The 19017-nt window shown below is 34.9% G+C and overlaps 1 protein-coding gene across 3 annotated transcripts; it reads left to right on the top strand.

The window, feature by feature from the left end:
- The first annotated feature begins 1350 nt into the window (after positions 1-1350).
- Positions 1351-16685, top strand: LOC131157206 (pentatricopeptide repeat-containing protein At1g80150, mitochondrial). 3 transcript variants are annotated; one of them, XM_058111189.1, is made up of 5 exons: positions 1351-3206; positions 4668-4746; positions 14868-15087; positions 16057-16308; positions 16403-16685. In XM_058111189.1, exon 1 carries the CDS (start codon positions 1812-1814, stop codon positions 2940-2942), a length of 1131 nt encoding a protein of 376 aa, XP_057967172.1. In that variant the 5' UTR covers positions 1351-1811; the 3' UTR covers positions 2943-3206; positions 4668-4746; positions 14868-15087; positions 16057-16308; positions 16403-16685. The 3 variants fall into 3 exon arrangements, with proteins under 3 accessions (XP_057967172.1, XP_057967171.1, XP_057967170.1); XM_058111188.1 differs by lacking the exons at positions 16057-16308; positions 16403-16685 and having other exon boundaries at positions 4668-4735; positions 14868-15287; XM_058111187.1 differs by lacking the exons at positions 16057-16308; positions 16403-16685 and having other exon boundaries at positions 14868-15287.
- The last annotated feature ends 2332 nt before the right edge of the window (positions 16686-19017 follow it).

Genomic DNA, 19017 nt, shown 5'->3' with positions numbered 1-19017 from the left:
AAGCAATGGACTTGGTGGACTAACTAGATTGATCCTATTGCCATGTCTATACTTAAAAGGGGAAAAAATAAAAATTGAACTCATGTCCACTTGGTTAGGGTGAGTTTATTCTCCCTTTTTTATCCCAAGTTCTCATTTTTAAAAGTAAAAGTCGGGTTTTTCATGTTTGATACTCAACTTTTTCAATTTTTAAAAGCTAATCTTTAGCTTTTTGGAATTTTTTTTTTAAAGTTATAGATTTGAAACCCTTAAAAGTTAATAGTTTTTTTTTGTTCTAGCAAAATATTATATTTCATTGTTGTCCTTAATTTTTTCAAATATTACAAAACTATCTAAACATGAATTATATTTCCTAAAAGCACATATCTTTTATAATCATTTTAAATATTTTTAGACATCTTACAAATTTTCTACCACTCTTTTAAGCCAACTTTTTCTTTCTAATAACTTCTTTTTCATAAGAGAATCAAATATTTTTAAAATAATATCAATAAACTCCTTTTCATCAACTTATTTTTAAAAATTCTTTTAAACAACTATAGGGAGGCCAAACTAAGCCTAATTGGAGAGGGTGTGTACATGTACATATGTGTATATATATATATATATAAAATTATGCCTATAAAATGATATACATCTAATTCTTTTACTTTTAAATCAAATTTTAAATGAACCAACTTTCACCCTCACAATTTATTTGACTCTGCAAATTGTAATGATAATTATTTTTACTTTTTATTATAAGTTTCAAGAATATTTGAAAAACATTAGGAAAAATAACCTAAAAATTACCATAAGTATTGCTACTATTATTTTTTAAATTTGTAAATAGATTATGCCTATAAAATACAATCTAAGGATCTATAAATGACATATTTTAAAATCAAATGTGAGAATCCTATATTTAGAATCTTATACCTCAAGAATGAAAATTTTCAAAAATCATAATGCTAGATGACACTTAAATACTGTAAAAAAAATCTAAAATAAGATCATGTTTGAAAATATATATTTGAGGTTTTGAAGTTGAATTTTTGAAAATTTAAATAAAATATAATATAATTTAATATTATATTTTATTTAAATTTATACAAATTTAAATACAAAACACAAAATTCATGTTTGTAAACACAAAGTAAATATGACTGGAAAAAATCATTCACTTTCAACTTACATATAATATTATCCCATAAAAAGCTCTTGATGAGTATTCTGCACGAGGGTTTAAGGAGGATACAGCATGTCTATCCTCTGCACTTGAGGGTTTAAGCGGGCCTATCAAATATTCTGTTCATAAGCCTCGGAGCCCAAGTCATCCATTTCCATTGGAAAGCCCATTTGAAACTCTTCAACTGCGGCTGCAAGCCAAAACCTACTGCCGTGGCACATCAGCCTCCGTTACAGCTCCCGCCTCGCCTCCTTGGGTCCTATACTCCTATGACTCTGAAGTCTGAACCCCCAATTTCCAGGAAGGATTCACGGACACCAAATCACATTGAGCCCCTCGCTGGGATCGCTCTTTCACTTCAGTAAAATCCATTTCGTTCACTCTCCTCTCTTCAAAAGGGAGGCTTCAAAAAGGGGAACCTATTCGCGTCCATATGCTTTATCAGAAAACCGTCATTCCTTCATTCATTCATTCATTTTGTGTTTGGTGTCGCTGCGATACGGATGTCATTGATTGTTTTTCATGTTTATGGTTCTGATTTGTTCTGTTCGTTACATGGGTCGTTGAGATTTTTTTCACTCTAGTAGTTGAAATCTTGATTTTAAGAGAAGGGTATGCTAGAATTTGAGAGAACTATCAGAACATGCTTTCTCTGCGTCCAACTCGCAGATTTTGCGCCGCCGCTGAAATTGCTGTCGCCTCATTTGCTTCTTCTGATAATACTAATCCTACCTCTTGTACAAGTAGTACTAGTGCTGCTCCTAATGGTGTACCAGGCCGAGTTACAAAATCTAAGCCTTTAGAGGAACCTGCTCTTATTAAGCTCAAGGCTGAAAGGGACCCTGAGAAGCTATTTAATCTGTTCAAGGCTAATGCCCACAATCGGCTTGTCATTGAGAACCGCTTTGCATTTGAGGATACAGTCTCTCGGCTGGCAGGGGCTCATCGGTTTGATTACATTGAGCACTTACTTGAGCACCAGAAGTCTCTTCCCCAGGGTCGGCGTGAAGGTTTTATTGTTCGTATTATCATGTTATATGGGAAGTCTGGGATGACTAAGCATGCCCTTGATACTTTTTATGATATGCATTTATTTGGGTGCCGTCGGACTGTTAAGTCATTTAATGCTGCACTAACAGTTTTAGCACAAGCCCGTGATCTGGGAGCGATAGAAGCATTTCTTAGAGAGGTTCCATGGAAGTATGGGGTTGAATTGGATATATTTTCTGTTAATATTGTAATCAAGGCTTTTTGCGGAATGGGTATATTGGATAAGGCTTATTTGGTCATGGTAGAGATGGAGACACTGGGAGTAGAACCTGATGTAATTACGTATACAACACTCATATCAGCATTTTATAAGAAAAACCGTTGCGAGATTGGAAATGGATTGTGGAATCTTATGTTGCTGAAGGGTTGTTTACCGAATCTTGCAACCTTTAATGTTAGGATTCAGTTCTTGGTTACTAATGGACGAGCGTGGCAAGCTAATAGTTTGATGGGCATAATGCACCATCTTGGAATAAGACCGGATGAGGTTACATATAATTTGGTGATTAAAGGCTTTTGCCTGGCTGGTTATCTTGAAATGGCCCAAAGGGTTTACTCTGCTTTCTGTGGAAGGGGTTATAAGCCCAATCTTAAAATTTACCAGACTATGATTCATTATTTCTGTAAGGGAGGAGAGTTTGGTTTTGCATACACAATGTGTAAAGATAGTATGAAAAGGAATTGGTTTCCAAATGTAGGATCAATCTTGTTAAAAACTAACTGAAGACTTCTCTTAAGGAAAGGAAGGAGGGCCGGCATGGGGGAAAGGCTAAGGCAATCATGATGTTGGCTCGAAAAAGAGTACCCCCTTTTTATGATGATCAACTGGATGCTTTGCAATCCATGTTGTCCAGGAGATGAACAGACGTGGACTCACAAAAGGGGATGAGTTTATTAATGTAACAGCACTACTTAACAAGAGCCTGTTTCCTTCTTTATTTATTTGCAGATTTGAGGAACCAATTGTCTATGGTTGGGAAACATCAGGGTAAAGACATAATCTCTATTGTTTAATTTCTATTTTATATTACCTCGATGGAGTTCTGGAGTTTGAAGGATGTGATGATTGAGAGGTCTAAAAAGGAAAATTATTCTGAATTTATTGTATGATACTGTTCCAACAGTTCCCCACCCCCCACCTCCCAATCTTTCTCTCTTTGTGCACCTGGGTGCATGTACATATGGATATGCATGCTTGAGTTCTACTTCCTTTTTTGCAGCTGCATGTGTTTGTGCTTGTGTGGCATGAGCTCAACATCCTTGTTCATCCTAGTTCTTATAACTTGGTGATGCCATGGTTGGCAAGAGCTCTACATGAATTATGGTTATCCTGGTTCATATAATTGTGGAATGCTTTTTTGTGTGTGCATATGCAAAGTATGTTTCATTTAAATTTCTTTGTATGTATATCATGGTTTTAAATAACGGCCGCGACCTTTATGTAACAGTTTTTTTTGTTACTGATACCGTTACATACCGCAAAATTAGTAGGAAGATAAATCACGGTCATAGCGGCCGTTACGGACCACGACCATTACGTAAAAGCCGCTACTGCCATTACATAACCGCTACAAGACTATTAGGCCAAAAAATTTATTTTTATTTTTTACTTTTTCTTCTCACTTTTCTCCCTTTTCATAAATCATTCTCAATATAGTATGTGGCAAGAGGGGGAAAAGATTATAATAAGGATGACAATGATACAAAATTTACTATTTTTTTAAATACTCACAAGAGATGCATTAATTAATTAACAATTTTAGAAAAATACTAAACTTGTAAAGGCAAATATTTTATTTTTGATAATATTAGTAACATTTTGATATTATGTTCTATATTTTTACAACTTCAACCTTCTTTCTTTCTAGTTAATTATTTTAGATTTTGTATTATTCGTTGTATTATGTGGTCTTAACTAGAGTTTAATGCAGTGTAAAATGTATTTTGTTTTATTAAAAAAATTAGCACAAAATAGAATTTATCACACATAAGAAAATGAGAAGTATAAACACACCCACACAACAACCACGGTTGAATTTTTTTTATGCAAAGGTGGTTAAAACAAAATGGTAAACTTGCCTTACCCAAATAAAAACTGGTTGAAAATAGAGCTCCAAAAATACACTAAAACTCTTTCTAAGAAGGGTTAAAAACTTAAAACATGCAAGTATGCTAATATACACAAGGTTGTGCGTGCTTGAAAAAAATTCAGAGCCATTACACCCGCTTCCTATTATGTAAAGTCCATTACTCTCGCTTCCCATCACACCCGTTACTGTTATGTTACGCTACCCGCTACCATGATTTAAAACCATGATGTATATAGGTGCATATGCACATCATCCAGCTACAAGTATATGCTGGGTAGTATATACATTTTTGTTCTGCAAATTTGAAACTGATCTAATGTAGTTTCTGAGAGTTTGTATATGTTATTCAATTTTTTCAGCTTTGGCGGTGAAAGACGAGATGGTCAATGCAATGAAAATGATTCCATATTTACAAAGAAGCAATCAAGTACGGAATTGGTAATTTTTTCTATATTTTGCAGTCTGTGATATGGTTGGCATACTTACTGATTTTTGTCTGTTAACTGGGAACAAATGCTTGAGGTTATGATTCTGCTGTCCATAACTTTCAGACTTGAAATGTTTTTGTTTTAATAGCTAGTGTCATCATACTTAAGCTGTGCTGCCTGTGCAGTATTCACTGGCATGTGAGAGCAAGTGCTGGTATTATAATAGTCGATTTCAAAAGATAACTCTCTTCTGGTTGGCCTTGGCTGACTGACAAATAAATGAGTGTAGTGTAGAACATTTTATGGACATGCAAAAAATAAGGTAATTGTTAATTATTGTATATTGTGCTCACCTTAGTGCAAAAAACCATAATTGATTTAATGTTTGTAGGTTGTGTTTTTTTATTAAAACACTAAAGAAAACCCAGGGGTCCAGTGGTGTCAATGTTAAAAACATCTGGGAAAGCAATATTAGGGGTGTAAACCTGTAAAGAGAAAAGTTAATCCCACATGGACATGTTTGGCCTATAACAGATTGCCATGAAAAATTCATAAGCCATAGTGCCAACTTGTGGCACCAAATTCTGTTTATTTGCCCACGGTGAATCAGAATCAGAACATGGAAGATGGTTTGAAGGGATTTAATAACTTGAAACACATTGAGCATAACAAATATAAGGGATAAAACTCTATATCTAAGGCACAACTGAATGAAGTGGGATCTGCTGTTGTGAAGTGGGGAGATTCAGAAGAGCTAGAGTTTAGGAGGTCTAGGAAGCATCTATGTGAGTTCCATAATATTGCCATTATTTTTGTTTGTTACAAGAAGGCAAATGCTAGGGATGGGATGTGTTGAACTCAAGATCTTGGGGGAGCACCAAGAATTAGGTGGAGGCACTTACCACTGAGCTACACCAACTTTTTGACTCACAGGCATGGATGCAGGCATGACTCCCCTTATACCGAGCAACGACTCAAAAAACCCTTTGTTGGTTCCAATTGACAAGCAGTGAAAACTTGACTGCCTTCATTTACTTCCAAATCATATTGTGGTAAAAGTTGCCAGCTGACATGGTTATATGCCTTCTCTATGTCCACTTTTACAAATCAGCCTGACCTTTCCACTTCTGAGTCTGGAGTCAAGCTAGAAAAGCTGCATCTAAAATATGTCTCCCTCTGTGCCTCCCTTAGAGGCACACTGATGAGTTGAAGTACCTGCTTAACAACCACCCTAACTAATCTTGTAGCCAAAACTTAGCTAGGGGATTTTTTACATTAATTCCCAGACAAGCTGATAATAATAGGTTATATAATCCCTTATATCTTCAGATCCTCCATTATTAGGATTTAGGAATCAAAGATGTGAACATTGCACTTTGGCTATGCACAAATGCTGCATGCCCTGAAAAATTAGGTGCTCACGTAATTTATTCCTGACCACCTCGCAGAACTAAAAAAGCCTACATAAGCCATCTGAGTCAGAAGCTTTTTTCTTTTGATCAAATAGCACTTACTATTCCTTCTTCTGGAAAAAAATGTTATTTCGCACTTTTTCACCTTCCTCCAGTATATCTAACAGAAGGCCCTCCAATCCTGGCTTCTAATAGGATACAGTGTACAACTTTTTTAAAAATTGGCAATCTGACTTCTAATAGCTGCTTCCTCTCAATACTCTTCTCCATCAATAAGACTTCTGGTAATATGATTAATTCTTCTGTGCAATGCTTTAAAAGGTTCACTCAAGGCCTCAAAAGTCAAGAATAGCATGTCTAAAATGGCTTGAGGCTCAAGCCTAAACACCAAATTCCAAAAGGGGCAATGCATTGCACATTGAGGTTTATGCATCGCACAAACTTCTATGCAATGCTTTTTTTTAAAAAAAGGGGGATCAATCAGGCCTTCAAAAGGTTTCAGATGAGCCGATAGAGCATTCTAAAAATGGCTCTTGAGGCGCTCAGCCCTAAACAACCAAATTCCAAAAAGGGGCAATGTGGGTGCACTGGAGGCTATGCATTGCACAAAAAGCATGCCTTTTGCCCACCATTTGCTCTGTTAGTGTGCGAATTTCAAGTTAGATTTGGCTATAAATTTTTACATGTTTATGTGAAAGGAATGTTGTAATATGAGATGATTTCTAAAACTTTTGAACTTCAACCTACACAAAATAATTGAGTTGCATCTTATATCTTGAAAATCCTTTGAACCCTGTCCTGCTGCAGTTGTCACTTGAAATGATTTACTTAATGAATTCTAGTATCTTTTGAATGGTTAACAAGTAAAATTTACAAATTATATTTGGCATTAATATTTTTAATTTTATTCCTAGTTTTTATTTATTTTTAAAATATATGTAATTTTTGTAAACACCCGTGAACTTAGGACAATGAACTTAGGAACAAAGAGTCATGGATGGGATTGAACACATTATTTCTTAAGGGAATTTTTGGAAAATAGAATATTGACGAAAAATACCAATGTATTGAATAGCCATTCGAACTGATTTGGGTGGCATAGCAATTCCTCCATTTGTAGGAATCATGATTCAGTTTATTACATTTTGTGTTGTTTTTGAAACCAAGCGTAGGAATGGAATTGTGGACTGAATCTCGATTTCATTCTGCCTTTGGTTTGTGAGCCAAATGCCTCGTATTTCCTCTTCAATCATCTCACTTTCCTAAATTTCACTCTCCCCAAAACCTCGTTATTCCACTTATAGTGTCTTGTTTCAGTATCTGAAGGTTTCTGCCCAGCCTATAACTTCGATTCTCTTCTACTTTATAAGTCCCCACTGCTCTGCCTTATCTATAACTCCTTCCCAAAACACATTTTCAGATCTTAAGGGACTTTTGCACCCCACCCCCTTTCACCCCTGCAGCCTAGAGCCTTTGTCTTCCAAAAGGACTTGACTGTATGAACAGGTCTAGGAGGCAAACACCCGTGACTGACTTGTGGGATACTTCTCCGCCAATCCACTTATAAACGGAAACTGTTAAACATTTCAACATATAATATTTTTAAAAAGAAACATGTTGAGCTCCAGCACATAAGCTACATAATTACATAATGATAGTGTTGTGAGTCTTGTGACATAACAATGTCTAAGAGTTTGCAAATTTATGTATTATCTTCGTTTTATTTTAGTCCAAAAGAAGAAGCTTGGACTCATTTTGCCTATCAAATGTATATTGAGGTTCATAACATTAAGGCATTGAGGTTCTGCCATGATCAAAGCAAATTTCTTCATGATTAGAGCAGCATTCTGCCAACATTCTCAATGAGATGCACTGAATCAATGTTCTGATACAGAAGGGTCAGCTAGTTACAATCTTCCCATAATTGAGATCTGGTGTTGGCTGTTTATGTTTAGAACATGTGTGATATGTTCCTCATGAAATGTGTACAATGTTGGCATCTGAGCATGAGTTGCAGGCTTGCTAATGCTTGGGACATGCTTTCCATATATTTCAGCCTCTTAGCATCTGATTTGAGAAGATTTCATGTGTTGCAGGCTTACATACCCTTGATTTTCTTGATAATTTTCAGTAAGTGTTGTTTCTCTCTTGTTGTTTCCGTCATACTTGGGTGGCATCCCCTTGGTGCTGCATTTATTAAAATTTCTCTTTTCTGATCAAAACAACATGGAGAAAAAGAAATTTTTATTTTTAATCAGCAGATTTCTTGGGTTTTCGTTTGGGATAAGATTCAGTATTTGCTTCTTTATGGGCTTTTGCGGCTGGTTGTTTCTAGGGATTTTGGCTTGAAGATGTTCAGCATGATTGGTCTGCTGTTTTGCATTTTCTACTTTATTTTTTCTGTTTTTTTAAAAGTCCTCATTCTCCTTATTTTATATTCTTTCTCCATGAGTATACTTCTTTTGCAATTATAAAAAAAAAAAAAATCATTTTTTGTGTGAATGGCTGAATCTTTTATAGAGTAGTGTGTGTGAATATTGAATATTTCTTGTTATTTCATGCCACAAGAAAGAAATTAATAGTTCATATTATAATGGAATTAGGATGCTACTTAGTCATAAAGTATTTGTGTCAGTAGCATTGAAGTGCTTTCAACATGTGTCAATTGTATCTTTTGAACCTTTTGGGATTATGCTTGTGTTTTTAATGAATTGATGTTGATATTAACTTAGTGCTGTCTTATTTATTGTATAATATTTCATTATTATTATTATTATTATTATTATTATTATTATTATTATTATTATTATTATTATTATCTCTGAAACTTTTGTGATATAACTTAATTATCATATTGATTTATTGTTATGACTTATGAGAAACAGACATGTGCTTACAGATGCTAATTGCTTCCCAAATTAGTAATAAAAACCAGTGCTTAAAATCCAAACCAAACTGGTTGATGTACCTACTTAGGAGGTAGCAGGTGGCAGTTTTCTGAGTTGGTCCATTACTTATTTAGGAGTTTCTTTAGGGGGCTATCCTACTTCTGATTCTTTTTGGGATCCAATGTTTTAGAGAATTGCATGGGTAGAAAGGAGCACTTTTCACTTTGGGGCTTATCCATGCTTCCTTGATTACTTTTTAGAACTCTGGTGAGAGTTGCCCAGAGGGCACAGATTAGAGAAGTTGATGAGGAATTTTTTGTGGCTGGGTGTTGGCGAGTGGGATAGAAATCCTTTAGTATATTGGAACATTGTGAGTGAGTAGGTCTAAAAAGGAGGGAAGTCAGGGTTTAGGCAATTGGGTGTCTAATAATATTTCCTTGGTGGTGAAGTGTTTATGGGATTTTTCTTTAGAAATAACTTTCTTTTGTGCCAAGTAATTTATAGTTTTGGACTTTTATGAAATGGGTGGTATGCTATTGGAGGAGTTAGTCTTTGGAAATTTGTGTCCCGAATATACAGGACTTCCTTTCTTGTTATAAAGTTGAATATGGGGAGAGAATCCATTTTTGGGAGGATAATTGGGTCGGGAATGTGCCATTGGTTATTGGTTTCCCATGTCTTTTTTGATTGTCCAATCTACATGAATCTCCTATTGCTGCCTTCCTCATTTTGCAAGACTCTGGGGATTTTCATTTGGGAGGACTCTCAATTAGAGGGAAACTAAAGAGCTTGCTTCTTTTACAGTTCTTTTTGTGTCCAGTTGGTAGTGATAAGTGTGTTGGAGTCTAGACTCTTCTGTGGATTTCTTGTGCAAATCTTTTGTTTCAATGGTCAAGGCTTTTTTTTTGGACTGCTATCCTTGAGTAAAATTAATATTAATAATTTACTTCAGAAGCAAAGCCCCAACAAGGCCCTTTCGTCCTCTGTTTTATGAATGAGGAAAGTTGCTCACTTGTTTTTACATTGTTCCTTCCCTTTGTGTCTTTGGAATAAATTACTCGTCATACTTGGTGAAATTTGGCTGTGACTGTATTATTGTGTTTAGAGGTTTAGGTAAAAGAAAAGAGAGGAAACTTTTGTGCAGTGTATTGTTCTGGGTATTATTTGGTGCATTTGGTTGGGAAGAAATGCTACAATCTTTAAAGGAGCTGCCACTCCCAGTAGTATGCTTTGGAGCGTAGTGGTTTTCACTGTGTCCCTTGGGTTGGCAAATGGATTCTTTTGTCATGTTTTTGGAAGACATGCAGCGGGATTGGTTGACGCTACGCTGTTAGGTTTGTCTTTTATTTGTTTTCTTTTTGTTTATCTGCTTTCCTTTTGTAATGGAAGGATTTCTGTTTCTTGTTTTCTTTATTGTAATCCTTCTTTCTTTGTTTAGTACAATTATTTGTTTATGAAGAAAAAAAATAATCCAAACCAATTAACCAAATTGAAAATTTGAATATTTCAATATTCCATACTCTCGTGGGAGTAAGGTAATATTGCTTATGATGGTCATTTTTACTATTTTTTAATACCATGTTGGGTGTTATGTTTCTAGAAAATATATGGGGATAGTTTTAGGGAGTGTTTAGTGATTGTTTTGACTCTGAATAAAGTGAAAGCTCATTCTGTTATTTTTTCTAGATTTTTGTGGCTGAAGGTATTTCAATTTTACATTGTCAAATCCTGGATGTAGGTAGTGGCGCCCAGATCCAGAGTTAGGGAAAATATCTGTTATTTGTTGTTTATTGTTTCTTGGAATTAGAAAAGAAGAAAATATCAAAGATAATGGAAAACTACCGCACTCTGGCTTTTTTGGGCTGCTTAGGGCTGGACAGCCCTTGCTTGTTTCTGTGACTACTTGGTTGGCTTCTTAGTTGTACTGATTGGGTTCCATTATTTTCGGTACTTTGTGTACTATAGTCATACTTTTATAAATAATAGAGGCCCCTTTTTTTGGGCTTCATATAGTTGTTGCTTAAATTCATTTGTGTTTCCAAATATGGAAGTTGTAGAACTTTTGGGAGTGATCTTTTGTTTGTTTCACCTTTATAAAATGAAAAATGGAAGAACTAGAATGGGGAGAATAATTTTTTGAAGTTTATGTTTTAGCTCAGTTGTAGAAAAAAACTTTAATTAGTTATTTAATTTTAAAAAATGTGATACCAAACAAATTTACAACACTTCATTCTCAGAAATGCCAAAAACGGTTTGTTTTGTTCCATGTCCAAAGGCCTAATTGCACAATTAGCAAAGGGGGATATGGCTTGATGGGAATGTAATGAATAGCGGTTTAGGACTACAAATAAGGAGGAGAATAGGGAATTTCCCAATTACAATAGGGTTTGTACATCAAGGATTTGCTGGGAGAGTCTTTATCTTTTTTGCTTTTCATGATGGATGAAATTATGGGGAACATGACCAAAGAAGTAATCTACGATGGGTTTCCATGGTGTATGTTGTTTGTAGATGATATTGTTTTGATTGATGAAAATAAAGGTAGAGTAGAATATACGTTAGAATTATGAAAGAAGTTTTAGAATTTAAAGACTTTAGGATGAGTGGAAATAAGACAGAATATATGAAATGTAATTTTAGTCATAATAGAAAAGACTATTGGGAGACAAAAGTTTTAAACTTGGATGATGAAGAAAGAAGAAATCCAATAGGCACTAGTAGATTGCGATACTTGGAAATCTATTATGGCTAGTGATGGAGAATTGAAAAAAGAATTGAATGCATGGAGTGAAAGTAGGTTGGGACAAAATGGAGACAGTGTTTTTGTTTCGAGTGTGGCTATGGTTTTCTTTCTTTTCTGTGATCATAGAATACCATTAAAATTAAAAGAGAAATTTTATAGGACTACTATAAGACTAGCTATGCTATATGGATCAGAATTTTGGGCGACTAAAAAATAGCATATCTAAAAAGTAAAAGTTGTCAAGATGAGAATGTTAAGATGGATGAGTGACATAACGTTAAAAGATAAATTAAGGAATGAACATATTCGCAATTAGTGAGAAGACAAGGGAGAGACGACTCGGATGGTTTGGGCACTTACAATGTAGGCCACATATTGCATTAGTGAGAATGAGTGAGTTAGTTACTGTGAGGGGTAGTAGAGCGGGTTAGGGTAGACTTAATATAACTTTGATGAAATTGTGAGTAAGGATTTAATAGTCCTGAATTTGTAGAAGGAAATTAACCATGATCGCATAAAGTGGCGGAAAAGGATTCATGTAGCCGATGCCACCTAAGTTACCATGAGGGTTAGTAGAAGGGGTAGAGGTAGACCTAATATAACTTAGAATGAGATTGTGAGTAAGGATTTAATAGTCCTGAATTTGTAAAGGAAATTGCCCATGATTGCATAAAGTGGCGGAAAAGGATTCATGTAGCTGACCACACCTAGTGGGCTTAAGGCTTGATTTGTTGTTGTTGTGTTGTACGTGCCTATAACATGTATTGTTTTTGTGAAAGTACCTTGACTGAGCCATTTTTGAGATTTCACATCTCAAATGACTATTACTGACCTTTTTATTGAAACTCTTGCAATTTCAAAGATGCCCTTGTTTGGGCTGCAGTCAGAGTGATCTATTTCTTGGATTTGGATTTTTTTTTTGTTTTTTTTTTTTTCCTTTTAAAATATGTTGATTGACATTTGCAATGATCTGAGGTTGTACTGGAATAGACTATAGAAACTTTAGAAAGTCCTTCCCCAATCTTGCACTTCTTTTTTCAATGTGGTGCATATATTTGCAAGGATGAATGATTGGAGCTCTGCTGTCCAGGTTCCAAATTGTTGGTAGGGTTTCTGATTGTCTTTTTTAATTCTAAAAAGCATTCTCTACTTTGCTCTGCAAAGGGAGGACCCTCAGAAAATATATTGTTTTAAAGTGCGATCTCCTGCTAAATTGCTGTAGAATTATGTACTGCTGGTTTCAATCAACAACTTGAACCGCTTTGATTTTCAGACAAGAAATGTTCATGGAACACAGTTTAAAACCTTGTAATCAATTCTGGTTGGCTACATGTCAGGTAGATTGGAAATGAATTTTAGGATCTATCGAGAAACAGACTATTTCTTTGCAAAATTATGTTCAATTCATGTGGCAGTTCTGCCAAGATGGTTGGCCTTTGTACCGGAATGCCTCCTGGTCAAAGAACCCCTTTACTAGTAAGGACACGAAGCAAAAAAATTTATGCAAAGGACATTGTCTTTTCTGGCCTCTCTGGCATTCTACTAGTAGTTGGGTAGGAAGGAAAAGGGCTTCTAGGTAGCACTTTACTTTCAAAAAGGGGGAGGACCAAGCATTCTAGCGCTACTTAGATCAGTCGTCTAGATGCTAGGTTAAAAAAATTGGTCTTTCCCTGGGAACTTGCTTCCGTAGCAGAGGGGAGGAGGGAGCGCTTTTTTTTTTTGGTTTTTTTGGTTTTTTCTCAGCCACATTTTATACCATTCCCCAAGTACACCAAAACACAATGCACCAGTTTCCTGGAAATAAATAAACAACGAAAACAGCATTTGTGTGGAAAGAAATACGTCCTGTCATGCTTTCTCTTTTAGAATTTAGTGTGCTACACTGCTACTTTATACTGAAAAAACCAGCAATGCATTGTGGTAGCGGCTGTATATTTGTTCTTTGTGGTAGCTTAAATAATTTCTGAACAGCTTTTAAATGTAGGAAGTACCCATTAGCAAATAATAGATGACACAGGTGAAATAGAATTCAGAATGCAGGAGCTATTCACAAATTTACTATTCAAATTCACATTTTGATTTGGTTAAGGGTTTGAGTGGAGTACAGTATTGAGAGCTTGAAACTGCGGTAGGATGAGCCAAGGATTGCCTTCTTCAGATAGTAAATAAGCACTAAGCAGGGGCCAGCTGAATTGCAAGTTTTCTGTTCAGTATGTTGTTATTTTTTATTTTTTATTTTTTTGGGGGGTGGGGTGAGGGGAGGGAAATTTGTTTTAAGTTTTAGTTTTTTTTTTTTTAGTTAGAGGCTAATTTTAGAGCCAATTATTTTGAACTAAATTTTTTTATTACAGCACAACTTAGTTTAGCAAAATGAACTTAAGCTGTGCGCTCATTTATTATGGCAATGGAAAATAAATGATGAATAAGATGAATGATGATGGTTTTATTAATGATTAAATCAAATGAATAAAGTGATGAAAAATGATGATGGTTATTTATTTTTTGTTTAATTTGGTGGGTCAAACTGAGTGTGAGTGATGAAAAAAATTGAGTTTTGAAACATGTAGGGGAAGAAAGAGGCTTTCGGGCAGAGATGACGGTTTGGGGGGAAGGGAAAAATAGAAAGGAATAGGCTTTTGTTTTTGTTTATTTGTTTGTTTACTGTTCAATTCTAGTGATTGATTGCTTTTTTTTTTTTAATTTTTTTTAATAAAATAAAAAAATTGTTTAGAATTTGAGTTTGTCATGTGGCATTCAATCATCCTTTCAAATCTAAATGCAACTGTTGGAAAAAAATTGTTCCAGCATCTCATGTGCTTTGTCGTGTCCCCGTCAAATTGAAGTTATGATTTGCAAAATCAAATAGGTGGTTAAGATCTATGACTTTTTCTCCCCATAAACTGATATTCGTATTTACATAGACATGTACGACCAGTAAATGTGCATGTGCACGCGTGCTTATCAGATCGCTGCCCAATATCACACTGATCTGTTTTGTTTGTTTCCACACCTGCCTGAATCTTCTCAAATTGGGAATTGGATTTGCTGTAGATTCATGGTTTCTGATCTTAATCAATGGCTTTGCTAGGTGGCTCTCTCTATCGAACTTTACTTCAATCTTGGGAGATGGTTTGGCCTTAGTCCGTCCAAAATTATTTAAAACAAGATGGATGTGAAATGGATGGTGGTCCTCATGCTTGTGTTATGTTTCAAAGCTTAAATGGACAAGTGAGCAGGTTTGATTGGCGCTTGGAATATTGGGTGAAGGAATTGGTGAAGAGCATGCAAACCTTTTCCACTGTAATTGGGTAAGTACTGCATGTTGTCCACTGCTTTTAACTTCTCATGAAGTTATTTTGGTTAACTTGTAGAAACTCCTAAGGCTTTGCTCCTGTTATCTTTTTTAAACAAGCTCTTGCTTTTGCTATTCAGTTTTTGGACAGCTCATAACAATGTAGAATGACACTGAAATATATATATTCCAAAAGAAAGTGTAGAATGAAACGAACTGATGTGTTTGCCTAGAATGAGGTATCCTCTGCAGTGATGTGCATGTGTGTTGAACTATGCTCTTATCATGCCGAACCTATCAATCAAAATTGGGCTTCAACCAATCATAAGGAGGGCCCAATCAAAACAGTCAATGTTAGAGTTTTTCAAAAACCTAAAAATTATCAAAAAGAACAACTGTGTCTGCATTGTCTAGGCCTTACTATGTGCACCTCAATTTTGATGGCTAAGCATGAGATGAGCTTTCGATTTGACGGTGGATATAATTTTTCATGGTCCCCCCCAGTGTGAGCCGTCTGCCTGAGCTCTGTTTGTCCAGCCAGGGTTACGTGGAAAGGCGTTAGTGGTGAATCCCTAATTTATGCAAATTTAAAAATATATAAAATTATGGCCAGGGGCTTAGTTAAAGTACAAACTAAAAGAAATACATAAAAGAGACCAAATGATTCAGCGAATGTGTATTTGGCCAATTGTAGAGTATCACAGTATGACCACATACTCTTCCTGCGTTCTGAACAGCATGGCTGATTGATGTACTCATGCCCTATTATCCACACAGCCTTCTCGGTAGTAAACTAAATCCATTGTTAGTGAATTTGCATATAGGCTTGAGAGAGAACAAAACGAAATGAAATTCCTCTCCCTGGTTTATGTCTGCGTTGTCTGTAGTGCAATTGGCTTGAGAGAAAATAAAATGAAATTACTCCTACATGATATATTTTGGTAAATGAAGCTAATAGTACTCGCTCATTTCTGAGGACTGGAAGTTCGCCATGATCCTGTCACTGTAAGATTGAAGAAATTATCATTCACCCCTGTTCAGTGCTGCCCTGCATGTGGATTGGCCTTGAGGCTTATGCAGCGTACTGGCATTTCTTTGGATTGCTGCTGCTGCTATTTATGTTAACTTTGGAGAAGCTGAACAAGAGGGAGGAAAGCAATTTTATTTCAGCCAAGTCATTGTCCTTGGGCGGAAGAGGCATAACGGGCATATCGGCATTGCATCCAACGGCAATGGGGTGTGTTTATCGCCACAATTGCAAAATGGGGGGTGTTCGTCGCCATAAAGCCATAACATATAATATAAATAAAGAAATTTATGACGTTATGAAGAAAAATTATGAGATCCTCTTTGAATTTAGAATGAAAAATTGTTGTACTATGAGTACAAAGAAATATGCAAGCTAACGACTTGCAAATTAAAAAATTAAATTTTATTTTTATTTAAATAAGCATGGTTGTTTTTTTTTTTTTTTTTCATTGATTTTATTTTATTACTTATTTTATTATCTATTTTATTTTCTTTCGCATTTTTTGTAACCAAATATGAAAAATGTAAACTTCACATTTTTCTTTCTTTTCATAGTTTGAATGTCATGTAAAATGCGCCATTCTTGTCTTTAAAATTTAGGAGATTGTTTTTTTTTATTTAGTTATTTTTTCCTAGAAAATATTTGCACTCACTTTTATATAGAAGAGCACACTCCGCTCTCAGCTGCAGAAATAAACCAAAATGATGAGCACTGAAATGGGGCCATTTTGAATGAAAAAAAAAAAATGAAATTAAATTTTATTTATTTATTTTTTGATAACTTGGGAACTTAAGCTATTATTGCGCCATATTGGATACTGTGGTGTGATAATAATATTGGGAGCGAAAGCTGCTCGCCTATTGACACATCTTTGGTAATTCACTGACATAATACTTTAAGGGGAATTGAATCCGTGACTTTGGGGTCTTTAAAGTCACAAGTGTATCCTTACCACTTGAGTTGTTTGGTTGGATTGAAACTAAAAAGTTAAGGTAGAAATTAATATGACTAATATTTTTAAAATTTTAATATAAATTAAAAAAAACTTAGCACATTTGTTTCATTATTGGGTCAAATAACAATTAATAAATACGAATAAGATAAAAATAAATGCAAAAGAATACAAATTAAAGTTATCATAAAATAAAATAATTATAATTATTTTACTCATTTAATATATTTTCAAAATCATTTTTTAACACTGAGAATAATTGTATTGCATAAGAAAGTTGAACAATGGGAAAAAAAAAATCTAAATTTTTCTTAATTGATTTTTTAAAATTTAAAACAAAATTTAAGGGCATTTCAATTTTAGTTTTATTTCTGAGTTTACATAAAAATTTCATTTGATTTTTTTTTTATTAAAAATAGATATAAATATAATCATATAATTCACAAGAATTACTCTATAATAAAATATTTTAATAATAAATTATCATCGCTAACATTTTTTTTTTTTTTTTTAAATTAGGTCAACTAACATACTCTAATATTGACGGATGTGCTGGCATTTTGAAATATGATCATCCACCATAATAAGGACTTTTCCTTCACTTTTTTTTTTTTTGTTACCAGGTAAATGTATTAATCTATTTGAATATATACAACATTTGCTGGGCATACCCAGACAACCAAAGGGAACATCTATCCCCTCAAACTAATAAAGCAATACAATCAAAAGGATAGACCAAACGGCCTTCCTATCAAAAAGTTTATGCATCAACCCTCATATTGAATCCTCATTAAAGATGCGTACAATCGTATGACTGAGGGAGGGAAATCATTAATTCCCAAACTATACCAGAGCTGGGAATTTGTCATACAAAATTCTATATACATGTGTCTGGATAGATTTGATAATAACCTCAGTTGGTGAGTCAACTTTTTCGAATTTACTCTTGTTTCTAGAGTGACAATACACTGTTGTAGCTAGACAAACCTTCATGGCCACTGATCGAACACTCTTCCCTGTAGCCTCTTTTTTCATCCATTTGAGGGTAGTCTTGAGTGTATTCATGGATCTTGTGCATCCCATCCATTTTTTCACGGCTTTCCACACTTCATTAGCTATCTTGCATTTGAAGAAAAGATGGTCCACTGACTCATTTTCTAATTTACATAGAGCGCACGACTCATCTCTATCTGCACCAGATAGCTTATAATTCGCCAAAAGTTTATTCTTGGCACCTAACCAAAGAATGAAGGAGTGCTTAGGTGTGTATCCACTTTTCCATACTACATTGTGCCATGGTTTCTGTTTGTAAACCCTTTATCCTTTTATCTCAGGCATTTTTTCCCTGTAAAATCCCCCTGCCTGCTTCTTTGTCTTTCGCATCTCCAAATTATAGACTTTTGAGCAATTCAGATGATCATCAAACTCCCATTGACTTAGGAGTTGTACAACATTGTCCTTGTTTCTGCATTGCTGTAAAAACAGATTCTTGATTTCCACTATCTTCTTAAATAATGGGGATTCATCATGTTTAGTTGTGGCCTCCCATATGCTGCCATTTCTAAGTAGATTTGGTTTATCCATTATGACCATAGTGTGTCCTTCTTTTTATGAATATTCCATAGAGTTCTTGTGAGTAAAGCCCTATTCCAAGTCTTCATATCAAACACCCCCAAACCACCTTCAATCTTGGGCGAACAGATTTCTTTCCATGCAACCAATGGTTTAGCCCTGCTACCCCATAGAAACACTATTCTAATCACTTGCTTGATGACAGCTACTGGAATAGGGAAAATAAAGAGCCAGAAGCATTCCATTCCCTGCACTATTGAGTTGATCAGTTCAAGTTTTCCAGCACACAAAAGAATTTTGATTGGCCAAGACTCAATAATATTACTAATTCTAGAAACAAGTGGAGCATATTAGGTCACATTCAGTCTCGTGGCTACCAAAGGAATACCCAG

The sequence above is a fragment of the Malania oleifera genome, chromosome 6, assembly GCF_029873635.1.
Source record: "Malania oleifera isolate guangnan ecotype guangnan chromosome 6, ASM2987363v1, whole genome shotgun sequence".
Classification (NCBI taxonomy): domain Eukaryota; kingdom Viridiplantae; phylum Streptophyta; class Magnoliopsida; order Santalales; family Ximeniaceae; genus Malania; species Malania oleifera.
This window is presented reverse-complemented; position numbering and strand designations above follow the sequence as displayed.